Source organism: Neoarius graeffei, chromosome 11 (assembly GCF_027579695.1).
Source record: "Neoarius graeffei isolate fNeoGra1 chromosome 11, fNeoGra1.pri, whole genome shotgun sequence".
Lineage (NCBI taxonomy): Eukaryota > Metazoa > Chordata > Actinopteri > Siluriformes > Ariidae > Neoarius > Neoarius graeffei.
The window spans coordinates 80,236,498-80,258,844 of record NC_083579.1 but is presented as its reverse complement, the minus strand read 5'-3'; the positions used below and the strand labels follow the sequence as shown (position 1 = coordinate 80,258,844).

The 22,347-nt window shown below is 42.4% G+C and overlaps 1 protein-coding gene across 3 annotated transcripts in view; it reads right to left on the bottom strand.

Moving 5' to 3' along the window:
* cnksr1 (connector enhancer of kinase suppressor of Ras 1) overlaps positions 1 to 22,347 on the bottom strand; it is a 112,106-nt gene that overhangs the window by 36,773 nt on the left and 52,986 nt on the right. For all 3 annotated transcript variants that reach the window (XM_060934767.1, XM_060934770.1, XM_060934768.1), the window contains exons 5-6: positions 2,821 to 2,862; positions 2,008 to 2,127 (exon numbers count right to left, since the gene is read on the bottom strand). In XM_060934767.1, coding sequence (XP_060790750.1) covers positions 2,008 to 2,127; positions 2,821 to 2,862 — 162 coding nt within the window. The remainder of the gene's footprint in view (positions 1 to 2,007; positions 2,128 to 2,820; positions 2,863 to 22,347) is intronic.

Genomic DNA, 22,347 nt, shown 5'->3' with positions numbered 1-22,347 from the left:
CCAGTTGTGGCATAACTCCAGACCCAGTTTTGGGCATCAGTCCACCACGGGTGATTCCTGTTCTTCTCACTGTGGACTGCAGTGAGCTTGTTACTCTAACATCAGGGTTGCCCAGCGCTCTGTGCAGCGGTGCTTCTGTGCTCGCTTCCTGGATCCATGGTATGGTGTTCTGAGCGATGTTGCCCGATGGTGTCATGGTGGCTGTGCAGGCAGTGTGGGGCATACCTTTGCGCGTCCTCTTTTGGTGGACGTTTTCCCCCATTCTCCGTTTGCACGTGACGTCACAGCTAATTATGTGTGAGGCTTTGAACCGGAAGTGGGCCATGTTGGAGGATCTACACAAACTCATGCAGCGCACATTTCCGATAGAAGAGATGCTCGAGAGATTGTTATGCTCAAGAATTCCTTTTGTTTCTTCGCTATGCTATTCTTTGTGCTGTTACTGGATGCGGGTACAACTCTATTCAAGACAAGGGGGTTTATAAATTCTTTAGAATTCCACCAATTATAAATAATCAAGGATGAAAAAAACAAGAGAGTTGTCCACGGAGCGTAGACGTCACTGGCTGTCCAACATAAACCGGGCTGATGAGAGAACGCAAAAAACCACACAAGTCTGCAGTGAACATTTTATCAATGGTAAGTGCTATGAACGAGTTATTAATGAAAGATTGCAATATCTAAGAAATATTGGATCATTTAATAGCCTGGTCGTGCAGAAACTCGCTGTGATCATCGAGTGTGTGATCCGACGATCAAAGGCTTCTATGATTATTTCATTTTAAAAAGGGCTGTATATAATTTTTTGATGATGCTGCTTTTATTTTGCTTTTCCTTTCCATTAGTGAAACCAGCTGATCTCGACAATTTTACGGATCCAGACTGGGCTCTGACACAAAATACGGGTCACAACAAAATCAAAGATGGTACTAAAGCGGGAGCTCGAAATGCTCGGCTTACAGAGCGCAGAAATAAACGCAAAATTATTAAAGAATCTTCCCAAACTATCACAGAGTCAATCGAACAAGATTCATGTCAATCCCCGACTTCAAATCCTGCAGCCTCTTCGCCCGGTGAGGGCTCTTTTAGAACTAAATACGTTATACAGTGTATTCAAGAGGCATCTTTTGAAGCAGTCAAAATGATTGTTTTTAAAATAGATAAAGCTAATGTCTCAGCTTGGGCTTTTCACAACAATGGACTTGCTACCTTGTGAATTATACATCATATCCAGTTTTGCATGTTTTCCATCTCACACTCCGTAGCATTCAGATAAATACAGTCAGGTGGGAAGAAATGATATCCGTTACTTTTACATTATGGCAGGGCTTTTCAAAGTGTGGGGCGCGCCTCCCCTAGGGGGCGCCAGAGTTCTTCAGGAGGGGTGCAACGTGAGGAAAAATAAACCAGAATAAGTTACTATTGCGGATATTTAGCGAACTTCAGCTAGCCTTTGCCAGAGACAAAATGGATGGATTTTTAGTACCTAAAGCTACAGTGAGTGAGGAGACAGAGTCTGGGCCAAGCAAAAAAAGAAGGAAGTATGACCACGATTATTTAAAGTTTGGATTTTCATGGACTGGATCTGAAGATGCTCCACTGCCACAGTGTGTTGTCTGCCAAGAGGTGCTAGCTAACGATGCTATGAGATGTTTAAAATGTGTAAAACAAGATGTTTTTTAAAAAAAGCTCATATGTTTTAAATGTGTAAAAAAGATGTTTTCAAAAAGCACAGATGTTTAAAATGTGTAAAAGAAAAAAAATTAAAATGTGTACAACAACCATTTATTAAAATACGAATGGAACATTAAGTATAGCAACAACAAAAATTGTAAGGGGGGGCGCTGTTGTTTATTTGCTCTCTTGGGTGGGCCGACTCTCCCACACTTTGAAAACCCCTGCATTATGGGATACTGAGTGGGAATGAAAATTTGTTATCCATTCCATATTGTTTTTACCTCAGTACAATAACAGATTTTGTATGTGAGAGAGAGAAAGATTTAGTACCAGTTGTTCTCCAGGCAGGACCGGCACCAGATCAACACTCTGCAGCTGAGCAGTGTGGGTCAGTACAGCCTCAGGAGCAGTGCTCAGGAGCTCATCACATACCGCCACCAACTGACGACTCTGAGAGAGAGAGAGCGAGAGACAGTGAGACAGAGAGCAAGACACAGAGAGAAAAACATGGACAGAAAGACACACAGAGAGAGTCAAACAGACAGAAAGATAGATAGAGGCAGAGAGAGTAAGACGGAAAGAAAAACAGCGAGACACCAAGAGAAACAGACAGACGAATGGAGAGAGACAAAGAGAAACAAATACAGGCAGAGAGAGTAAGACAGAAAGAAAGACAAAGAACAGAAAGAGACAGAAGAAGACAGTAAAAAACAGAGAAAGAAAGACAGAGGCACAGTGATAGAGACAGAGAAAGAAACAGACTGAAGTATGGTGAGAGGAATCTCAGTTAGCTCCCAGGTGATCATGCTGATTAAAGTAACAAAGATGATTTTCATAATAATAATAATAATAATAATAATGCTGAATGAATAGTGACAGTGCAGACGTTACACTCATCTGAGTCACAGCTGTAATCATAACACATTTCATATCTCTGTTATTAAAATGTAACTTAATAAATATTATGAATGATTATCTGCACAAAAATCTCAGATGATTCATCTTCATTCAGATCAGTTTAAAGCTTTGAACGGGTGTAAATGAATCAAACATGTGAATCATCAGGTGAGGAGATAATTCAGCTTCAGCGGTTTGTTTTTTGAGCAGCGCGGGACAGGAGAGAGAAGAGGAGCAGAGACTCACGACTGCTATGATGTCCTTCTCCTTATCCAACACCGTGTTGTTCTGTGAAAGGTGGACAGAAAAGCAGGCGTGAGTGGATACCTAACATGGACATGGACACACACACACACATCCCCACGTCTCTCTGTATTGGCTGTGAGAGATTCCAGGAAGTCATAGCTGCTTAAGTTCGCCTGAATTCAGAGAAGACAAGCAACGCCTCCGTAATCCTTACCTTAGTCAGCTGAATCTGGCTAATCATTAATGCCACACACACACACACACACACACACACTCCCTGCTGCTTACTATTCGAGCTCACTCCTGACCCAATTCCCTGTCTCAGATTTAGCTGCTATAGTGACTGTTACACAACATTATTATGTAAAGCTCTCTCTCTCTCTCAATGTAAGGCTTCATATAATGTATTCTATAGACACTATACTCTGTGTGTGTGTGTAAAACTATGTACATCTAAGAGTGTCTACAGAAATAGCACATAAATGAATCCACAAGGTCGTCACATAAGGAGAGCCATGAATAATTGGACAGAAAGCATTTTGCAGAATACAGTTAAAGGGAAAATAATCAATGACAGGTAGCTGTTTATGACAGGTAGTATGTTTATTTCCCCCCCCATCTGTCCCTCTGAGTTACATGTTGATCCTGGGATTGAGATGCTGGCCTCTTCTGCCCCTCGGACCTGCTTGATCCATCCTGGTGCCCTGTGTCTGGTCGGAGTTTTATCGCACCGCTCCTGTGAAGGACGGCCCCATGAGGACAGTTGAGGGTTATACCTGTTAAAACTGTTAATATTATAGTCAGGCTGTCTGTTGTTGCCCAAATGAGGATGGGTTCCCTTTTGAGTCTGGTTCCTCTCGAGGTTTCTTCCTCATGTCGTCTGAGGGAGTTTTTCCTTGCCACCGTCTCCACAGGCTTGCTCATTGGGGATAGATTAGGGATAAAATTAACTCATGTTTTAAGTCGTTCAAATTCTGTAAAGCTGCTTTGCGACAATGTTTATTGTTAAAAGCGCTGTACAAATAAACTTGATTTGATTTAAAGAATGACGTTATAATTATCCATTTGTTGTAAAAATATAACTGAATATGAACATTATTTGGATTGCTGTATTATTAATGGGTTATATAAGGAAGATCATATGACAGACTGCAGTTCTATGAACTAACTATGCGGCTTTGTTGAATACTTGATTCTGATTGGTCAATTATGGTATTGCTACGTATAACAGACCACTGTTATGGACCACCGTCATTATGGAAGCAATAAAATAATTGTTAAATCAATACAATCATTTATTTGTGTCAAATTATTGGTTTCTCCAGTAAGTAATCATGGAATAAGAGGAATAAATGTACAGCAAGCTGGTCATTACGGCAAAATAAACCTCTTCAGGGTGATTCAAGACCCCTCTGCTTCATGTCATGGTCCTGTTGGGGTTTATTTATTTTTAAATCATTACTATAAGTCACTGTGTATGATCTGTTCCTATAGAAACAATGTCATATTAGAATGAGTGCATTGATATTAATCTGTTTTTCATGTTACAGATGCACATACAGATAGGAACAGGCAGCCATGGGGAAGCCATGGCTTAATGGTTAGAAAAGCAACTTTGGGACCAAAAGGTTGCTGGTTTGATTCCCTAGACTAGCAGCAATGGCTGGGTATGTTATATGTCACAGCATCTGTATAATGTGGGTGAGAACGGATCCCATGGGATACAACAAAATGATATTTTAAATTAGTTTACTTGTTTGATTATATTTTGGGAAATACAGTAGAACCAGCGAAATTTATAGTTTTATTTAGTGAATATTGCAGGCAGAAGGAAAAAACAGTTCTGTACAAATCTCTAGTTGAGACCAGTTAGGAACTCTGATAATGTCCAACAGGCAAGTTCATGAGCAAAAGACCAGGAGATTGTTTTTCAAATCTTCAGCTGTCTAGTTTGGGTGAGTCTATGCCAACGATATCCTCAGATTCCTGTTTTTCGTCGTCATGAGTTGAACCTGATGTGGTCTTGTAGCTCATTTACCTCAAGGTTTGATGTGTTGTGCATTCTGAGGTGGGGTTTACATTAGACCGTATCAGCGGATCATCAGATTAACGTTTTTAAAACGATTAGTGTGCACACAGCAACGCCAATACACGGATACGCTCGGCTCCGCAGGCATCCTGCGCTCCAAATCACTCCGCCCTGAACAGCGAGTGCCCTCTGGAGGGTGTGCACTCCGGCCCTGCGCAGCTCACAGAGCGCGCGAGTGAAGCGCACGAGCAGTGATTCGGGACTGAGCCGCTGTGTGTGTGATCCCAGCGCAGATCACTTACCACTTGCAAGTGGAAGGATGGCAAGCCTAAAGACAATCATAACTACACAATGGGCAGTATTTGCATCAGTATTTGCAGTATTTTCATACTTTTATACTCTTCAATGAAAGGTGATACAAGGCGGAAGTCCGCGCCGTTTTTCAGCAGTCGCGTCACATGACCAACGCCAGCGAATCAGGAAGGTGGATGTCACAGTGACGTTGTCCAATGACGACGCCAGCTAGAGCTCAGCACAGCGTATCCGCATATTCTCAATGTTTACACAGCACCGGAGCTGACACGATCTGGATTGAATACGTGGACGCTGGCGGATTCCCGTTTCCCGGCGTTTCCAGGCGTTTTAATGTAAACGGACAGTGCATCCACGAAGAAAACGAGACAGATACGGTCTAATGTAAACTTGGCCTGAGATGCTTTTCTGCTCACTATGGTTGTAAAGAGTGATTATGAGTTACTATATCCATCCTGGCAATCTGGCCATTTCCCTCTGGCCCTCTCTTATCAACAAGGTGTTTGTTTCCACCCACAGAACTGTCGCTCGCTCACTCACTCAATGTTTTTGTTTTTCGCACCATTCTGTGTAAACTCTAGAGACTGTTGTGTGTGAAAACCCCAGGAGATCAGCAGCTTCTGAAATACTCAAACCTCATACTCATCTGGCGCAAACCAACACCCATGCCACAGTGAAAGAAAGTCACACTTTGAGATCACAATTTTCCCATTCTGATGTTTGAAGTGAACATTAACTGAAGCTCTTGACCTGTATGAGTTTAAGCATTGTGCTGCTGCCACATGATTGGCTGATTAGAGAACTGCATGAAGGTGCAGGTGTACTGGTGTTCCTTATAAAGTGGATGGTGAGTGTAGACTTCTACATTGTACCGCAGACAATCTCCTCTGCAGGGATATACTCTTGCAGGCACATGGTGGCTAGTGGAAAAATTTAATAGTAGGCCGCCTGGGTCAAGGTAGACATGTGCATACTATTAAGTCCCATCTTAAATTTATTAATGGATGTAGCTTGTCATAACCTTCTTGGTAGGTGGTTTCACTCAGCCATAGTTCTTGGCAGAAATGAGTACTGTATTTGTAAAAATCCTTTTTAGTAATGGGGTGAGGGAAGGAGATAGATGACGACATCCTTGTGCGTATTCCTTCTGCGGTAGGTTTAGTTTCATTCTGGTCAGAATCAATAGCTGCAACATGATGGATAGATTTATACAGGAGTCTGAGTCTGGATGCAGCTCGATGATCTTAGCTGCACTGTGCTGAGCTGCACTGATTTTAGTTTGTTTTTATGGGCTTGCTTGTATGGGTCCCACACTGAGGCAGAATATTCCAAATCTGGACAGACTACGGTCTTATAGGTTGTTTCCTTAACTTTAGCGGGGCAGCTGTACAAGTTTCCCCTCATGAGACCAAGAACCTTGTTGGCGTTGCTTGCTGTGATGTTAACATGGACTGTTAGACTAGCAAGCAGCAAGACTAGTGGGTCTACACTGCAGTGAAAGCAAAACAGAGTACATCTCCACAACCTCAAACCCTCACGAGCTACAATCACTCTCAGGCGCAAGTATCAAGCAAGTTGACGACTCCAAATACCTTGGGTCATACATTATGGATTCCCAAAAGGATATGAAATCTTGTCAGGCATTAGCATGGACAGCGTGTGTAACAAGCTCAACAAGATATGGCGCTCTAGCCTCGCTAAAAAGAAGAAGCACTATCTGTCTGAAATGTTGATTGAACTGATCCTGCTTTATGGATCTGAGACATGAACACCAGCTATATGACGACAACAACAATGGCTAGATGGGACATACACTAATCTACTTCGACGTGTCCAAAACATTCATTGGTCAGAGTATGCCACACATGACCGGAAATATGGCAAACTTTCCCCGATGTCCCAGAAGCTGACAAAGTGCTGTCTCCAGCTCGCCGGTCACTGCCAATGAGCAAAGGGCAAGATCATTCAATCCCTCCTTTTATGGAAACCAAGAGGCACTGTCCATTCAAGGAAAATGACAATCCCAGATAAACCATAAGTACTAAAGAAGGCAACTGGAATTGCTTGAAATTCTTGAAGACGCTTCACCTCTCATCCAAAAGGCTTCTTCAGTTCTGTCTGACTAGTGGGGAGTTCCAGGTATTCATCCTCTAGTAGACCAAAAGCAACTCTAAGGAGTGTTGTTGAGGTCATGGATCATTGACCCTCTCCATCATCCTGTAGGTGTAGGTCACTGGGGGCCAGTTGTGGATGGTGTTAGCAGCCTAGAGGGTCGTTATGGTGATCTGTGGGTCATTGGCTCTCTCTGCCATCATCGGAGTCATTGAAGTCAGCTGAGTCTTGGTGTGGATGTGTATTCAGTTTTCTGAGAAGTGTGCCAAAGATTGCATTGTAGGTGGCTGATATGTGGTGTCTCAGACCACCTCCTCTGTTCAGGGATGGTCATTCCAAATTGACAAAGATGGCTTCTTTTACTCCTCTTTCAAACCACTGGTCTTCTCTGGCTAGACAGACAGACATTCCCAGACGTGATTGCAAGAGATTCAGGAATTGATAGGGCAGATCTCACTAATGCGATGATAGACCGGAGGGTGTGGAGTGAGGTTGTTCAGGGCATCTTGACCGGAATGGCTGAATGATGATGAACATGACCTGCCCAGTTCAGCTTACCATTTATTGCAATACCCAAGCAAGTGTGATTTGTGACAGAGTTCAGGCATTTTCCATTCATGTTATGAAAAGTCTGAAGGGGTTTCTGTTTGGGGCAGCATGGTGGTGTAGTGGTTAGCACTGTCGCCTCACAGCAAGGTTCTGGGTTCGAGTCCAGTGGCCGGCGAGGGCCTTTCTGTGCAGAGTTTGCATGTTCTCCTCGTGTCCGCGTGGGTTTCCTCCAGGTGCTCTGGTTTCCCCCACAGTCCAAAGACATGCAGGTTAGGTTAACTGGTGACTCTAAATTGACCGTAGGTGTGAATGTGGATGGTTGTTTGTCTCTTGCTGTGTTCACACTTATACTGGTACAAAAGTGGTATAACTGTATCGATACAAAGTATACCGGTACAGTTTAGTGCATCTGTCCACACTAGCGAGAAATGTTTGCGGTTTTCTTTCATGGTAGTTGAAATGCGCATGCGCGAAATGTTTCCGTGGTTACCGAGTAACTTCCTTCCGAGAATATGGCGGATGAAACAACATGTGTGTGCTTTTTGTTGTCAATGTACAGTCTGTATTTCTGGTGGTCATTTATTCAGTCGAATCGTATAAAACGCGCGAGGCAGTTGAGAAAGAAACAAAGAAAACGAATCTCCCTTTCTCCCCCTCACTTTCTCCCTCTTCCCTTCTTTTCCCCTCCCTTTCTCCCTCTTTCCTTCTCTTCCCCTCCCTTTCTCTCCCTTTTCCTCTCTTCCTCCCTCTCCCCCCCTCCCCCTCCCCCTCCTTTCTTCTTCCCTCTTTCCCCCTCCTTCCCTCCCCCTCCTTTCTTCCTCCCTCTTTCCCCCTCCCTCCCTCCCCCTCCTTTCTTCCTCCCTCTTTCCCCCTCCCTCCCTCCCCCTCCTTTCTTCCTCCCTCTTTCCCCCTCCCTCCCCCTCCTTTCTTCCTCCCTCTTTCCCCCTCCCTCCCCCTCCTTTCTTCCTCCCTCTTTCCCCCTCCCTCCCCCTCCTTTCTTCCTCCCTCTTTCCCCCTCCCTCCCCCTCCTTTCTTCCTCCCTCTTTCCCCCTCCCTCCCCCTCCCTCCCTCCCCCTCTCTCCCCCTCCCTCCCTCCCCCTCTCTCCCCCCTTTCTTTGCTCCATGTAGCTCCACGGTCGTTTTGAGCCATTTTACAGCTGGAAAGCATGGGCGTATTGTATTGTATGAATAACCTGGAAGACGTAGGAATGGTTCATTGCGCATGCGCATTATATTTGTATCGATACAGAGCCGCTTCATCTGTCCACACTACAGCGAAGCGCTACAGTACCGATACTGTACCGGTACGAAACCCATACATTTGTGGGTTTCGTACCGATACAGTTATACCGCTACAGTACCGGTATAGTTGCTAGTGTGGACAGGTGTTGCGGTACGAAAGTAGTTTCGTATCAGTACAAAATCCCTAGTGTGGACAGGGTATCTGTGTGTCAGCCCTGCGATGATCTGGCGACTTGTCCAGGGTGTACCCCGCCTCTCACCCATAGTCAGCTGGGATAGGCTCCAGCTCACCCACAACCCTGTACAGGATAAGCGGCTACAGATGATGGATGGATGGATGGATGGATGGATGGGTTTCCACTTGAGTAATATGCACTGTGTGTCACTTGTCTGTGTTAAATTTCATTTGCCATCCCAGTTACACTGGGTATCGAGGACACCTTGTATAGCCTTAATGTCTTCTGATTTTATCTCTCTGTAAAATATGCAGTTTTGAGAGTGAATGCCTTGTGGCAGGTTGTTTAAGTACAGCATGAATAGCAAGGGTCTTAAGACAGTGCCCTGTGGTACCCTTGATTCCACTTCAATGGGAGATGATGAAACGCCTTCTAGAACAACACACTGTGACCTCGTGGTGAGGAAGTTAGTAAACCAGCTGTGGATAGAGCCTGTTATTCCTGACTATTTTAGCTTCAGGAGAAGTCTCTGATGAGGGACTGTATCAAATGTCTTCCTGAAGTCTCTTATGACATTAGCTTGGCCTTGTTGATCCAGAATTTCAACCAGATTGTTTATCATCAGGGCAAGTTGTGTTTTACATGACCTCCCCTTCCAGAAACCATGTTGTTCCTCACTAAGGATACTATACTTCTCGAAATGTTTCATGATGTTTGACTGAACAATGTGGTGGAGACGTCAATGACACTGGCCTGTAATTACTTGGTTCCAAGCGATTTTCTTTCTTGAATATTGATGAATCGTTTGCTTTTAATCAATCATCGGGTCTCGTTCCTGTGTTTATGGACTTGTGAAATATTTGTTGTAATAATAGTGCAACACTGTCAGCACATTCTTTCAATACCGATGGTAGAATCCCAGCTGGGCCTGGTGCTTTGTGTGGTTTCAGCTCCTTCAGGAGCTTAATTATACCCTGTGTTGTAATTATTATTATTATTGGCTATTATTATTAGGGTATTTGCTTTGTCCAGAGAGGATACCGCGATGCCACTAGCAGTGTTTAATGAAGCGACATCTTTAGAGGTTTACCTTCCAAGTGTTTATAAACCTCCAGAAAGGCTTTGTGTTGCATGACGTCAAGTTCTCACAGTCTTGGCTGAATGACTACATTTATGGACTGAGAACTCTGTGTGTGTGTTACACTGAGCTTCAACACTTAAATCATGTAAAGATAAAATGGAAAACATGACACACTGAAATTATGTAGGTGAGTGTGTGTAGGGTGTGCCAGTGCCAGATCACTTCTCATTAAATCAGCTCATCATTTCCTCTGTGGCTACACCCCACCCCACCCCATCCACACACACACAGGTACCACTTCCCATTTTTACTCATAGTTTCAATAGGAGTGGAAAGGAAATGCAATTTATTGACTTATCTTTTCTTTCTATTGATATAGTATTAGGGTATAAAAAAAAAACACAGATGTTTGTCCTACTATACTTATGAGGACGTCCCACTCATCCAAAAAGTAATGCAGCTAATTAACACAATGCTACACCTCTAAAACTCCAATCCAAACCTTAACCTCAGTAACCAAAAGCAAAAAGTTTGGCTCTTTTAGCTGTTTTCATGTATTAAAAATACAGTTTTCTTCATGAGTAACAAATCAAAGGTCTCTACAAGGTCAAAAATGACAGATATTTATATCGATTTGATCCACATCAAGCTGTAAAAACATGCCCACATACAATTTGCCTTATTGTATCAAATAGCATTACACCGATCAGCCATAACATTAAAAACACTGACAGGTGAAGAAGTAAATAACATTGATTCCCATTGCAGTGGCACCTGTCAGTGGGTGGGATATATTCAGCAGCAACAGAACAGTCAGTTCATGAAGTTGATGTGTAGGAAGCAGGAAAAATGGCCGAGCTTTCTGTTTTAGCTAGCATTAACTTTTTCAGCAGTTTGTGCTACAGGAGCTCTTCTGTGGGATTGGACCATATGGGCTAGCCTTCATGCCCCATGCGAATCAATGAGCCTTCGAACCCATGATCCTGTCACCGGTTCACCGGTTGTCCTTTGGATCCTTGGACCGCTTTTGTTTGGTACTAACCACTGCATACCGGGAACACTCCACAAGACCTACCATTTTGGAGATGCTCAGACCCGGTCATCTCACCATCACAGTTTAGTGCTTGTTAAAGTCACTCAGGTCCTTACACTCGCCCATTTTTCCTGCTTCCAACACATCAACTTCAAGAACTGACTGTTCTCTTGCTGCCTAATAAACCCCGCCCCTCGACAGGTGCCACTGTAATGAGATAATCAGTGATATTCACTTCACCTGTCAGTGGTCATAGTGTGTGTGTCTGATCAGTGTGTGTGTGTGTGTGTGTGTGTGTGTGTTTTCTATCCACTTCTGTCAGATTTATTCACATTTTTCTCCATCTCTAAGTCAATCTACATCTTTTCACTATTCTTAAATCCTGTTAGGTTTGGTTTTTAAAAACTAGACATCTTTAGAAGCTTTTGAAAATCTCTTTCAGTCCCTTTTTTCCCTTAAAGTGCCATTCCACCATTGGATGTATTCTTTGGCATAAAATACAATATATTTTGACAACATATATAAATGGTATCACTAGATAGAGAAATCTTTTAGCTTCAAAATGATATATCAAACATAATTTTTTGACAACGACAAGTATATTAATTTTGCGACCAAAGTCACCTACCCGTTTAATTTCCGCGCGTGATGTCATCGGCAGGTTCCCCTTCTTGTGTACCACGTGACGTGTGACGTGGCACATATTATCAGCAATGGCGGATAGAACGCGATAAAAATAATACCAATAAATCTAGCTAATACCAATAAATCTAGCTAACTGAAAGATTAACTCAAAATTTTTCGCAATTTTTTTGGCCCCCATATACGAGGAGAAATGACTCTCTCACTTTGGGGGTTTCCTGGTCTAAAAATAGACCGACACGTGGAACACAAGAAGGGGAACCTGCCGATGACATCACGTTTCACTACCGCGCGGAAATTAAAAGGGTAGGCGACTTTGGTTGCAAAATTAATATACTTGTCGTTGTCAAAAAATTATGTTTGATATATCATTTTGAAGCTAAAAGATTTCTCTGTCTAGTCATGTTGTCATAAAATATATTGTATTTTATGCCAAAGAATCCATCCAATGGTGGAATGGCACTTTAAAGGTGTAGAAAGCTGTTCCAGTACAAACCTGTGGTGTCTTTCCGATCATTTTGAGGGAAAGTCCCTCAAAGCCAAAATTTGCCATGGTCTCATTCCACCCTTAACAAAATCTCTAAATCACATGACAAAAAGAACGTTTACATGTCATGAGCAGGGGGCGGAGCCATTTAATTACCCTAAAAGCAACATTATCAACTCGAGCTAATGGATTAAGAACCTGGAATTTATCTTGAAGTCAGCACTAACGTCAGAGCTGCTGTTGTAGAAAATTCATTAAAATTTATTCATAAAGAAAGTTATTTATTATTAAACAAATAAATTTATAAGCTGACCAATCAGATTTGAGGATTTATGCATTGTAATTTTGCTCTATTTTACAGTCTCTCTCTTTTTGTTGTGTTGTGGAGTGAAATTACACAGCTATGTTCAGGTCAGTAACAGCATCATCATCAAAACTCAAAAGGCTATAAATAGCCCAGCTGGAGGTGTGTGTGTGTGTGTGTGTGTGTGTGTGTGTGTGTGTGTGTGTGTGTGTGTGTGTGTGTGAGAGATCCGTTTACATCCAGCACATAAACACCAGCAACTCTGACTGCAGCGTGAATTTCGAAGAGTAAAAATCATGAGCCCAAAAAATGAGAGAGTTTTAAAATCCAGTTTCTAGGCAAAATTACCTATAATCTTAATTTCATTTGAGGAACTATACTAAGGCTTTTGCCAGAATCATTTTAGCAAAAAGTTATTCTATATTTAATTTTTTTTTCCATGTCCACTGTAGGACTATTGCAGACTTGAAGGTTTAAGGGTGAAGAGTGCAACAATATGAATTATTCTATCCACATTCACTGGATATGAGCAATCGTGCGCTCTGATTGGCTACTACTAGGATATCAGCTCATATACTGTGACTAGAGAAAAAGAAAATGGCAGAGCGTGTTGCTGAAGCAACCGAGGACGAAATAAAAACTCGGCTCAAAAACAACCCCCCCCCCCCCCAATAAATACATAAATAAAATTTTAGAAAGCAGCAACATATGGAATAAAAGTATTTGATGGTAAGAACGTATCTTTATTATTTTTAAAGAATTATTATTATCGCATTTTTCACAAATTGCTCCTGTCATTTCCCCGGTTTGTTTACATTCTAAGTGGACACGATTTTGTCAGACGTTTTGTATAAAGTTTTTATTTATCAAATTTGCAAAAAATAACAATAAAAATGCTCTGTTTCTCAAAATCCAGTGAATGTGGATAGAATAAAACCGCTATTCCACTCAATCTCGGTGCTACGCACCTCGTCGTCTATAAGCTCATGTACGACTCAATTTCGTGGAATAACTTAAATATTCACAGTATAGTAATTATAAAACCCAATGATAGTTTTCATTCAGCTCTGTGAATGCTGGACTTGTTGGACTGGGATGTGTTTATGAAACCACTTTTAGCTTTCAGCTGTTAATTAAAGCAGGTTAATTACAGTTAACTAATTAATTTTTAAAAAAAAACCACACATTTTCATAGATGTGTTCTTTAAAAAAAAAGAAAGTAACTTATTCCAAGGAACATGCACAAAAAACTCTTCAGTTTTTGAGAAATGGAGTAAATGCCATTTTTATCTGATTTTACAAGTAAAGTTGCTGTGATAAAATATTAATTCATCAATCAGCCTTTCATCCCCGAAACATACAGATTCAAATGTGCCAGCATTACTAATAAGAAAATCCCAACAAAAAGATAAAACAGTTTTATTACAAATACCCTTCTGTGCCAGTGGGCATGAGCACAAGGTAAACAGCAAGGCAAAATTCCAGCCTGGATGCTACGTAATAATAACCAGCTCCTACACTCTGTTTTTACTGACCAAAGAGACCTCAGTCTCACCTTCCTGGTTTCTATTGACCGACGCAACTAGAGGTTGGGCTCCCCAGTGGTGAAATGGGGAGGTGAGTGCTTGCTCTACTGTCAGGAGATCACCAGTTCAAATCCTGACTATGAAAACTGGCCATGTGATAAATTGGGGTGAAGTTAGCCACGCTCCCAGTCAATCACAGCCAGCTGTCGCTAACTGTAGGTGTCTGTGAGGTCATGTATGTGGAAGAGGGCAGAAAGCGTTTTCCTCTGAGTGTGCTACACTGCCCATCAGTTCAAAAAGAGGCGGGAACTGGCTTCACGTCTTGGAGGAAACATTTGTTAGCCTTCACCCCAAACACATGGACAAGAACATTTACTTTCTCATCTCATCTCATTATCTGTAGCCGCTTTATCCTGTTCTACAGGGTCGCAGGCAAGCTGGAGCCTATCCCAGCTGACTACGGGTGAAAGGCGGGGTTCACCCTGGACAAGTCACCAGGTCATCACAGGGCTGACACATAGACACAGACAACCATTCACACTCACATTCACACCTACGCTCAATTTAGAGTCACCAGTTAACCTAACCTGCATGTCTTTGGACTGTGGGGGAAACCGGAGCACCCGGAGGAAACCCACGCGGACACGGGGAGAACATGCAAACTCCACACAGAAAGGCCCTCGCCGGCCACGGGGCTCGAACCCAGAACCTTCTTGCTGTGAGGCGGCAGCGCTAACCACTACACCACTGTGCAGCCCAACATTTACTTTAATTATGTTAATTTAATTTGCTTAAATGCATCAAAATCGCTTTGTACTTTCTCTGTCGCTCAATAAGCCTGAACTTCACTGTCAGTCCATTTACCTGCGCGTGTGGGTTTTTTTTAATCTGTGTTATTTATAACACAAACATTAAGAGCTGTTGTTTACATGGCTAACAATTTACAAGTTTTTAAAAACAGCAGTTGCAGGTGCTGCATTGGCTCATGTTCAACCAGTCAACGTACACCTACATCACTCAAGTCCCTCAAAACGGCGTTCCAACAACTACGATCATCCTCACTTCCTGTACATCCTCGAACAGCTCTAAGAACTACGACAAATGTTCCTCTGGTCCAAAAGCACCTCTTCATATGACAGTGTGGGAACTAAGGCACTGATGGAGTTCACCGAGAACTAAAGAAGATTATACTTTACTGAGGCCTGAACACAAGCTACTAAGTGTAAGCAACCTCAAAGAACACTGATCCCGAGAGCTAATTTTAAACAATTTATAAAAAGACCAAACACAGACATAGAGAAATCAGAGCTCAAATTCTATTCCCACTCTCCTGAATTAATCACCGCTTCACCAGTGAATACCTTTCATGGTAGCGTTTTAAAAATGGCAGTCTCCGAATCGCACACAGCGTAACACAACTAGAACAATAAACAAACTAAATGATAAACTCGGAGCTCATGCAGGGTCAAAGACACACACACACACACACACACACACACACACACACACACACACACACACTATTTGTATTTGTGAGGACCTGCCACTGACATAATTATGGATGCAGCTAATTAATGCTATGCTCCATTTAAATCTAACTCTAACTTTAATTTCAGTAACCAAAAGAAAACGTTTTGGTCACTTAATGTAGTTTTCATTTTGTTCATTTTTTTTAAGCAGTCTCTCTCATGAGGACCAGCAAAACGTCCCTACTAGGTCAAAAGTCTAAGATATTCCTATCCTTATGGGGATATTTGTTCTAGAACAAGATATAAACACATGCCTACAGCCACACACACACACACACACACACACACACACACACACACCTTTAACAGTTACAACACAATTCCCAGAAATAGACCTACATGTAAACACACATATTTTTGACCTTTAATCACACACACACACACACACACACACACACACACACACACACACACACACACACACACCTGATATTTCATTAAATACAAAACATTTCATTCCATCAGAGCAGGACTGTAATGAAACACTGAATACTGAAGCTGGTCAATGATTTAAAGAGTTGCAGAACTGTACCTCTGAAACTGGAACAGAACTCTCTCACAGGCTTCATACTGACCTTCAGAGATTCAGGAGTGGGTTCTAGTCTGCTTCTCTCCCTCCCTCTCTTTTTTCCCTCCCTCTCTCCCTCCTGAAGTCCCTCCCTCTTCTCTCTTTCCTCTTTCCAAACCTGTACTTCCTTTTTATCTTGAAATATCACTCACGTAATCTGCTTCACCACCCAACTTTAATCTTCATATCCCCTTCTTCCGATTTAAAGATCACACATACCGTACACACACACACACAATTAATTTTAAGAGGACCTTCCATTGACATACAACCCCGATTCCAAAAAAGTTGGGACAAAGTACAAATTGTAAATAAAAACGGAATGCAATGATGTGGAAGTTTCAAAATTCCATATTTTATTCAGAATAGAACATAGATGACATATCAAATGTTTAAACTGAGAAAATGTATCATTTAAAGAGAAAAATTAGGTGATTTTAAATTTCATGACAACAACACATCTCAAAAAAGTTGGGACAAGGCCATGTATCCCACTGTGAGACATCCCCTTTTCTCTTTACAACAGTCTGTAAACGTCTGGGGACTGAGGAGACAAGTTGCTCAAGTTTAGGGATAGGAATTTTAACCCATTCTTGTCTAATGTAGGATTCTAGTTGCTCAACTGTCTTAGGTCTTTTTTGTCGTATCTTCCGTTTTATGAGGCGCCAAATGTTTTCTATGGCTGAAAGATCTGGACTGCAGGCTGGCCAGTTCAGTACCCGGACCCTTCTTCTACGCAGCCATGATGCTGTAATTGATGCAGTATGTGGTTTGGCATTGTCATGTTGGAAAATGCAAGGTCTTCCCTGAAAGAGACGTCGTCTGGATGGGAGCATATGTTGCTCTAGAACCTGGATATACCTTTCAGCATTGATGGTGTCTTTCCAGATGTGTAAGCTGCCCATGCCACACTCACTAATGCAACCCCATACCATCAGAGATGCAGGCTTCTGAACTGAGCGCCGATAACAACTTGGGTCGTCCTTCTCCTCTTTAGTCCGAATGACACGGCGTCCCTGATTTCCATAAAGAACTTCAAATTTTGATTCGTCTGACCACGGAACAGTTTTCCACTTTGCCACAGTCCATTTTAAATGAGCCTTGGCCCAGAGAAGACGTCTGCGCTTCTGGATCGTGTTTAGATACGGCTTCTTCTTTGAACTATAGAGTTTTAGCTGGCAACGGCGGATGGCACGGTGAATTGTGTTCACAGATAATGTTCTCTGGAAATATTCCTGAGCCCATTTTGTGATTTCCAATACAGAAGCATGCCTGTATGTGATGCAGTGCCATCTAAGGGCCCGAAGATCACGGGCACCCAGTATGGTTTTCCGGCCTTGACCCTTACGCACAGAGATTCTTCCAGATTCTCTGAATCTTTTGATGATATTATGCACTGTAGATGATGATATGTTCAAACTCCTTGCAATTTTACACTGTCGAACTCCTTTCTGATATTGCTCCACTATTTGTCGGCGCAGAATTAGGGGGATTGGTGATCCTCTTCCCATCTTTACTTCTGAGAGCCGCTGCCACTCCAAGATGCTCTTTTTATACCCAGTCATGTTAATGACCTATTGCCAATTGACCTAATGAGCTGCAATTTGGTCCTCCAGCTGTTCCTTTTTTGTACCTTTAACTTTTCCAGCCTCTTATTGCCCCTGTCCCAACTTTTTTGAGATGTGTTGCTGGCATGAAATTTCAAATGAGCCAATATTTGGCATGAAATTTCAAAATGTCTCACTTTCGACATTTGATATGTTGTCTATGTTCTATTGTGAATACAATATCAGTTTTTGAGATTTGTAAATTATTGCATTCCGTTTTTATTTACAATTTGTACTTTGTCCCAACTTTTTTTGATATCGGGGTTGTAATTAATCATAAAGCTAAATTTAACCCGTACCTCAGTAACCATGTGGAAATATCTTCATGGGGACCAAGATATTAAAGACCATGCTCTGACATCATTCCAGGTGACAACCTCATGAAGCTGGTTAAGATAATTCCAATAGAGTGTAAAGCGTCAAGGTAAATGGTGGCTACTTTAAAGAATCCAAAATATGAAACATATTTTGTTTTTACCACATAATTCCGTACATGCTCTTTCATAGTTTTGATGCCTTCAGAATTGTTCTAACATATAGAAAATATTTACAAAACAACAGAAAAAATTATGAATGAGTAGGGGTGTACAAACTTTTGACTGGTACTGTATAACAGAAGGCAATTCTGTTGCAAGTACTATAGTGTATTAGATGCTGGCTTTCTATAAATTTATTTTTACCTTCAGGTTTTCATTTCTTGTAATTGAATGATGCTAAATTTCAGTATCAAACAAATACAGTAACATGCTGTGTTCAGTGAATACTTCAGACCTCTGATGAGGAAACACCAAAGAAAACGTCTTCCTCGACTCAGAATTCCTCATCTGCAAGTTCAGCAAGTGATGTCAAATCAACATGGCTGCTCACAGTATCAACAGTAACCAAAGTAGCCCTATGTTACTTTAAATGAGTTACGGGGTGTAAATATATTTAACAGTTATTTCACAAAATCGAGTCGTACATGAGCTGACAGCCGACGAGGCGCGTAGCACCGAGCTGCCTGTAATCCATGTACGATGAGATTGAGTGGAATAACTGTTTTATTTTATCCACATTCACTGGATTTTGAGAAACACAGCGTTTTTAGTTTTTGCAAATTTGATAAATAAAAACTTTATACAAAACGTCCAACAAAATCATTTCCGCATAGAATGTAAACAAATCGGTGAAATGACAGGAGCATTTTGTGAAAAATGCGATAATAATAATTCTTGAACAATTAAAAAAAAGATACGTTTTTACCATCAAATACTTGTATTCCATATTTTGTTGCTTGTTTTGTATTTTTGGGGTTTTGTTTTCGAGTAGAGTTTTTATTTCGTCCTTGGTTGCTTCAGCAACACGCTCCGCCATTTTGTTTTTCTCTACTCATGGTATATGAGCTGATAGCCTAGTAGTAGAGTAGCCAATCAGAGTGCACAATTGCTCATATCCAGTGAATGTGGATAGAATAAAAACCAATTAATTCGTTGTCTGTCGCTTTGTAGCGGACATTCAGTAGCTAGTGGACATTCCTGGCTCTGGTTACCAAGGTATCTATGGTATATTTACTAGTCAGTCAACGGTATCCTTCGCTCCCGTTGGAAGTTGTGTCACAGTTGAGATTAATTTAACTTGGTTCCTGCCCACTTCGCATCACCAGTGGTTATTCTGCCCGTCACCGTTACAAGTGGCAGCATGGTGGTGTAGTGGTTAGCGCTGTCGCCTCACAGCAAGAAGGTTCTGGGTTTCAGCCCCGTGGCCGGCGAGGGCCTTTCTGTGTGGAGTTTGCATGTTCTTCCCGTGTCCGCGTGGGTTTCCTCCGGGTGCTCCGGTTTCCCCCACAGTCCAAAGACATGCAGGTTAGGTTAACTGGTGACTCTAAATTGAGCGTAGGTGTGAATGTGAGTGTGAATGGTTGTCTGTGTCTGTGTGTCAGGACTGTGATGACCTGGCGACTTGTCCAGGGTGTACCCCGCCTTTCGCCCGTAGTCAGCTGGGATAGGATCCAGCTCGCCTGTGACCATGTAGAACAGGATAAAGCGGCTACAGATAATGAGATGAGATGAGACCGTTACAAGTCACCAAATTTCACTGAACATAGGATAATCAACATGCACACATTCACTTGTTAAATATTTAACAATAACTATACACTCACCAGCCACTTTATTAGAAACACCCATCCACCTGCTGTTTTATGCAGGTCTCTAATCAGCCAATCAGGACAGTGCATCAAATCATGCAGGAGCTTCAGTTAATGTTCACTTCAAACATCATCTCATTCATCTCATTATCTCTAGCCGCTTTATCCTTCTACAGGGTCGCAGGCAAGCTGGAGCCTATCCCAGCTGACTACGGGCGAAAGGCGGGGTACACCCTGGACAAGTCGCCAGGTCATCACAGGGCTGACACATAGACACAGACAACCATTCACACTCACATTCACACCTACGCTCAATTTAGAGTCACCAGTTAACCTAACCTGCATGTCTTTGGACTGTGGGGGAAACCGGAGCACCCGGAGGAAACCCACGCGGACACGGGGAGAACATGCAAACTCCACACAGAAAGGCCCTCGCCGGACCCGGGGTTCGAACCCAGGACCTTCTTGCTGTGAGGCGACAGCGCTAACCACTACACCACCGTGCCGCCCACTTCAAACATCAGAAAGGGAAAAATTGTGATCTCACAGTGAAGTGTGACTTTCTCTCACTGTGGTATGGGTGTTGGTTTGAACCAGACGGACTGGTTTGAGTATTTCAGAAGCTGCTGATCTCCTGGGGTTTTCACACACAACAGTCTCTAGAGTTTACACAGAATGGTGCAGAAAACAAAAAACACTGAGTGAGTGAGCGACAGTTCTGTGGGTGGAAACAAACGCCTTGTTGATAAGAGAGGGTCAGAGGGGAATGGACAGATTGGTTCAAGCTTTTTTTTTTTTTGCCAGGAAGGATATAGTAACTCATATAATCACTCTGTACAACTGTGGTGAGCAGAAAAGCATCTCAGCAGAAGAACACATTGGGTTCCAGTCCTGCAGCCAAGAACAGGGATCTTAGAATCGACAACGAGTTCCTATTAAAGTGGCCGGTGAGTGTGTAGAAGGTAAATATACATCACTCATCAGTTAGCTGGAGAGCTTATTTTTCTCACATTGTAGTTTGAACGCATGACGGTTGAAAATAACAATTCCATGCTCTGACTTCCCGTACAGTTTAATTAAACGCAGCATTAAAATCACTGATGGCCGTATCGTGATTGTGACAAATGATGACATCACAGCCCCAAAAAGGTTACAGGCACGTCTTACATGACGTGGCGTGTTATTTTTGCATGACAGAATGTTCGACATTGATTCTCATAAAATGGCGAGTGTCCACACAACTGCCCCACACAGGTGCTCGTCTCATCTACTCTTCTACAGCGACACTCAAACTCATAACACTGAAGGAGGTAAAGAAAAGCAACCTGCTTTCACACAGTGACTCCACAGTCCTCTGCTAGAGATATGATCATTTTTGAAAGGAGTCATGCACCACGCTGAGAGATGTGACCTTTTCACTACCGCTGCGTGTTCATCAGCTGCTAGCGATAATGCTAAAGATCACTGCTGCTAACTGAAGAGCTAAAATTAGATCAGAAAACTTTAAAAGGAGAAAACGGACAATATGGCCACGACATGGGTGTTACATATACCAGAAATCATGTAGTAATGAGTTTGGAAATAAATTCCTCAATAAAATTCAGATATGGAGGGCGGGGCCAGGAAGGTGAGTGGCAAAGTCAGTACACCTGTTGTCAATGTTGTGTCTGTGTGTGTATTGCAGTGAGGATGGAAGGTAGAAAAGGAGGTCGAAAGCAACAAGAGAGGATCTCTCCCGACCAGAGCACGGGTGCGTGTGTGAGAGAGAATGAGCAAAGTAGAGCTGAAAAGCTACATCGAAAGTAAAAACAAAAAGTCTGTGTGAACAACATCTCCCGCCTGCTGCGCTTCAGTATTTCATCCACGTCAAGGACTTACAACACTCACATGATTAGAATATTTCCTAAGATCAATCAAAAAAGGATTTACAATCCAGAAATGTCCAACTTCTGAAAAGTTTGTTCATTTATACACTCAATACGTGGCCAAGGCTCCTTTACCATGCATTACTGCATCAGCAGGGCGTGGCATGGAGCCAATTAGCCTGTGGCACTGCTGAGGTGTGACTGAAGCCCAGGTTGCTTTGATAGCAGCCTTCAGCTCATCTGTTTCTCATCTTACTCTTGACAATAGCCGAGAGATTCTCTCTGGGGTTCAGGTTAGGAGAGCTGGCTGGCCAATCAAGCACAGTAATATCAGGGTCAG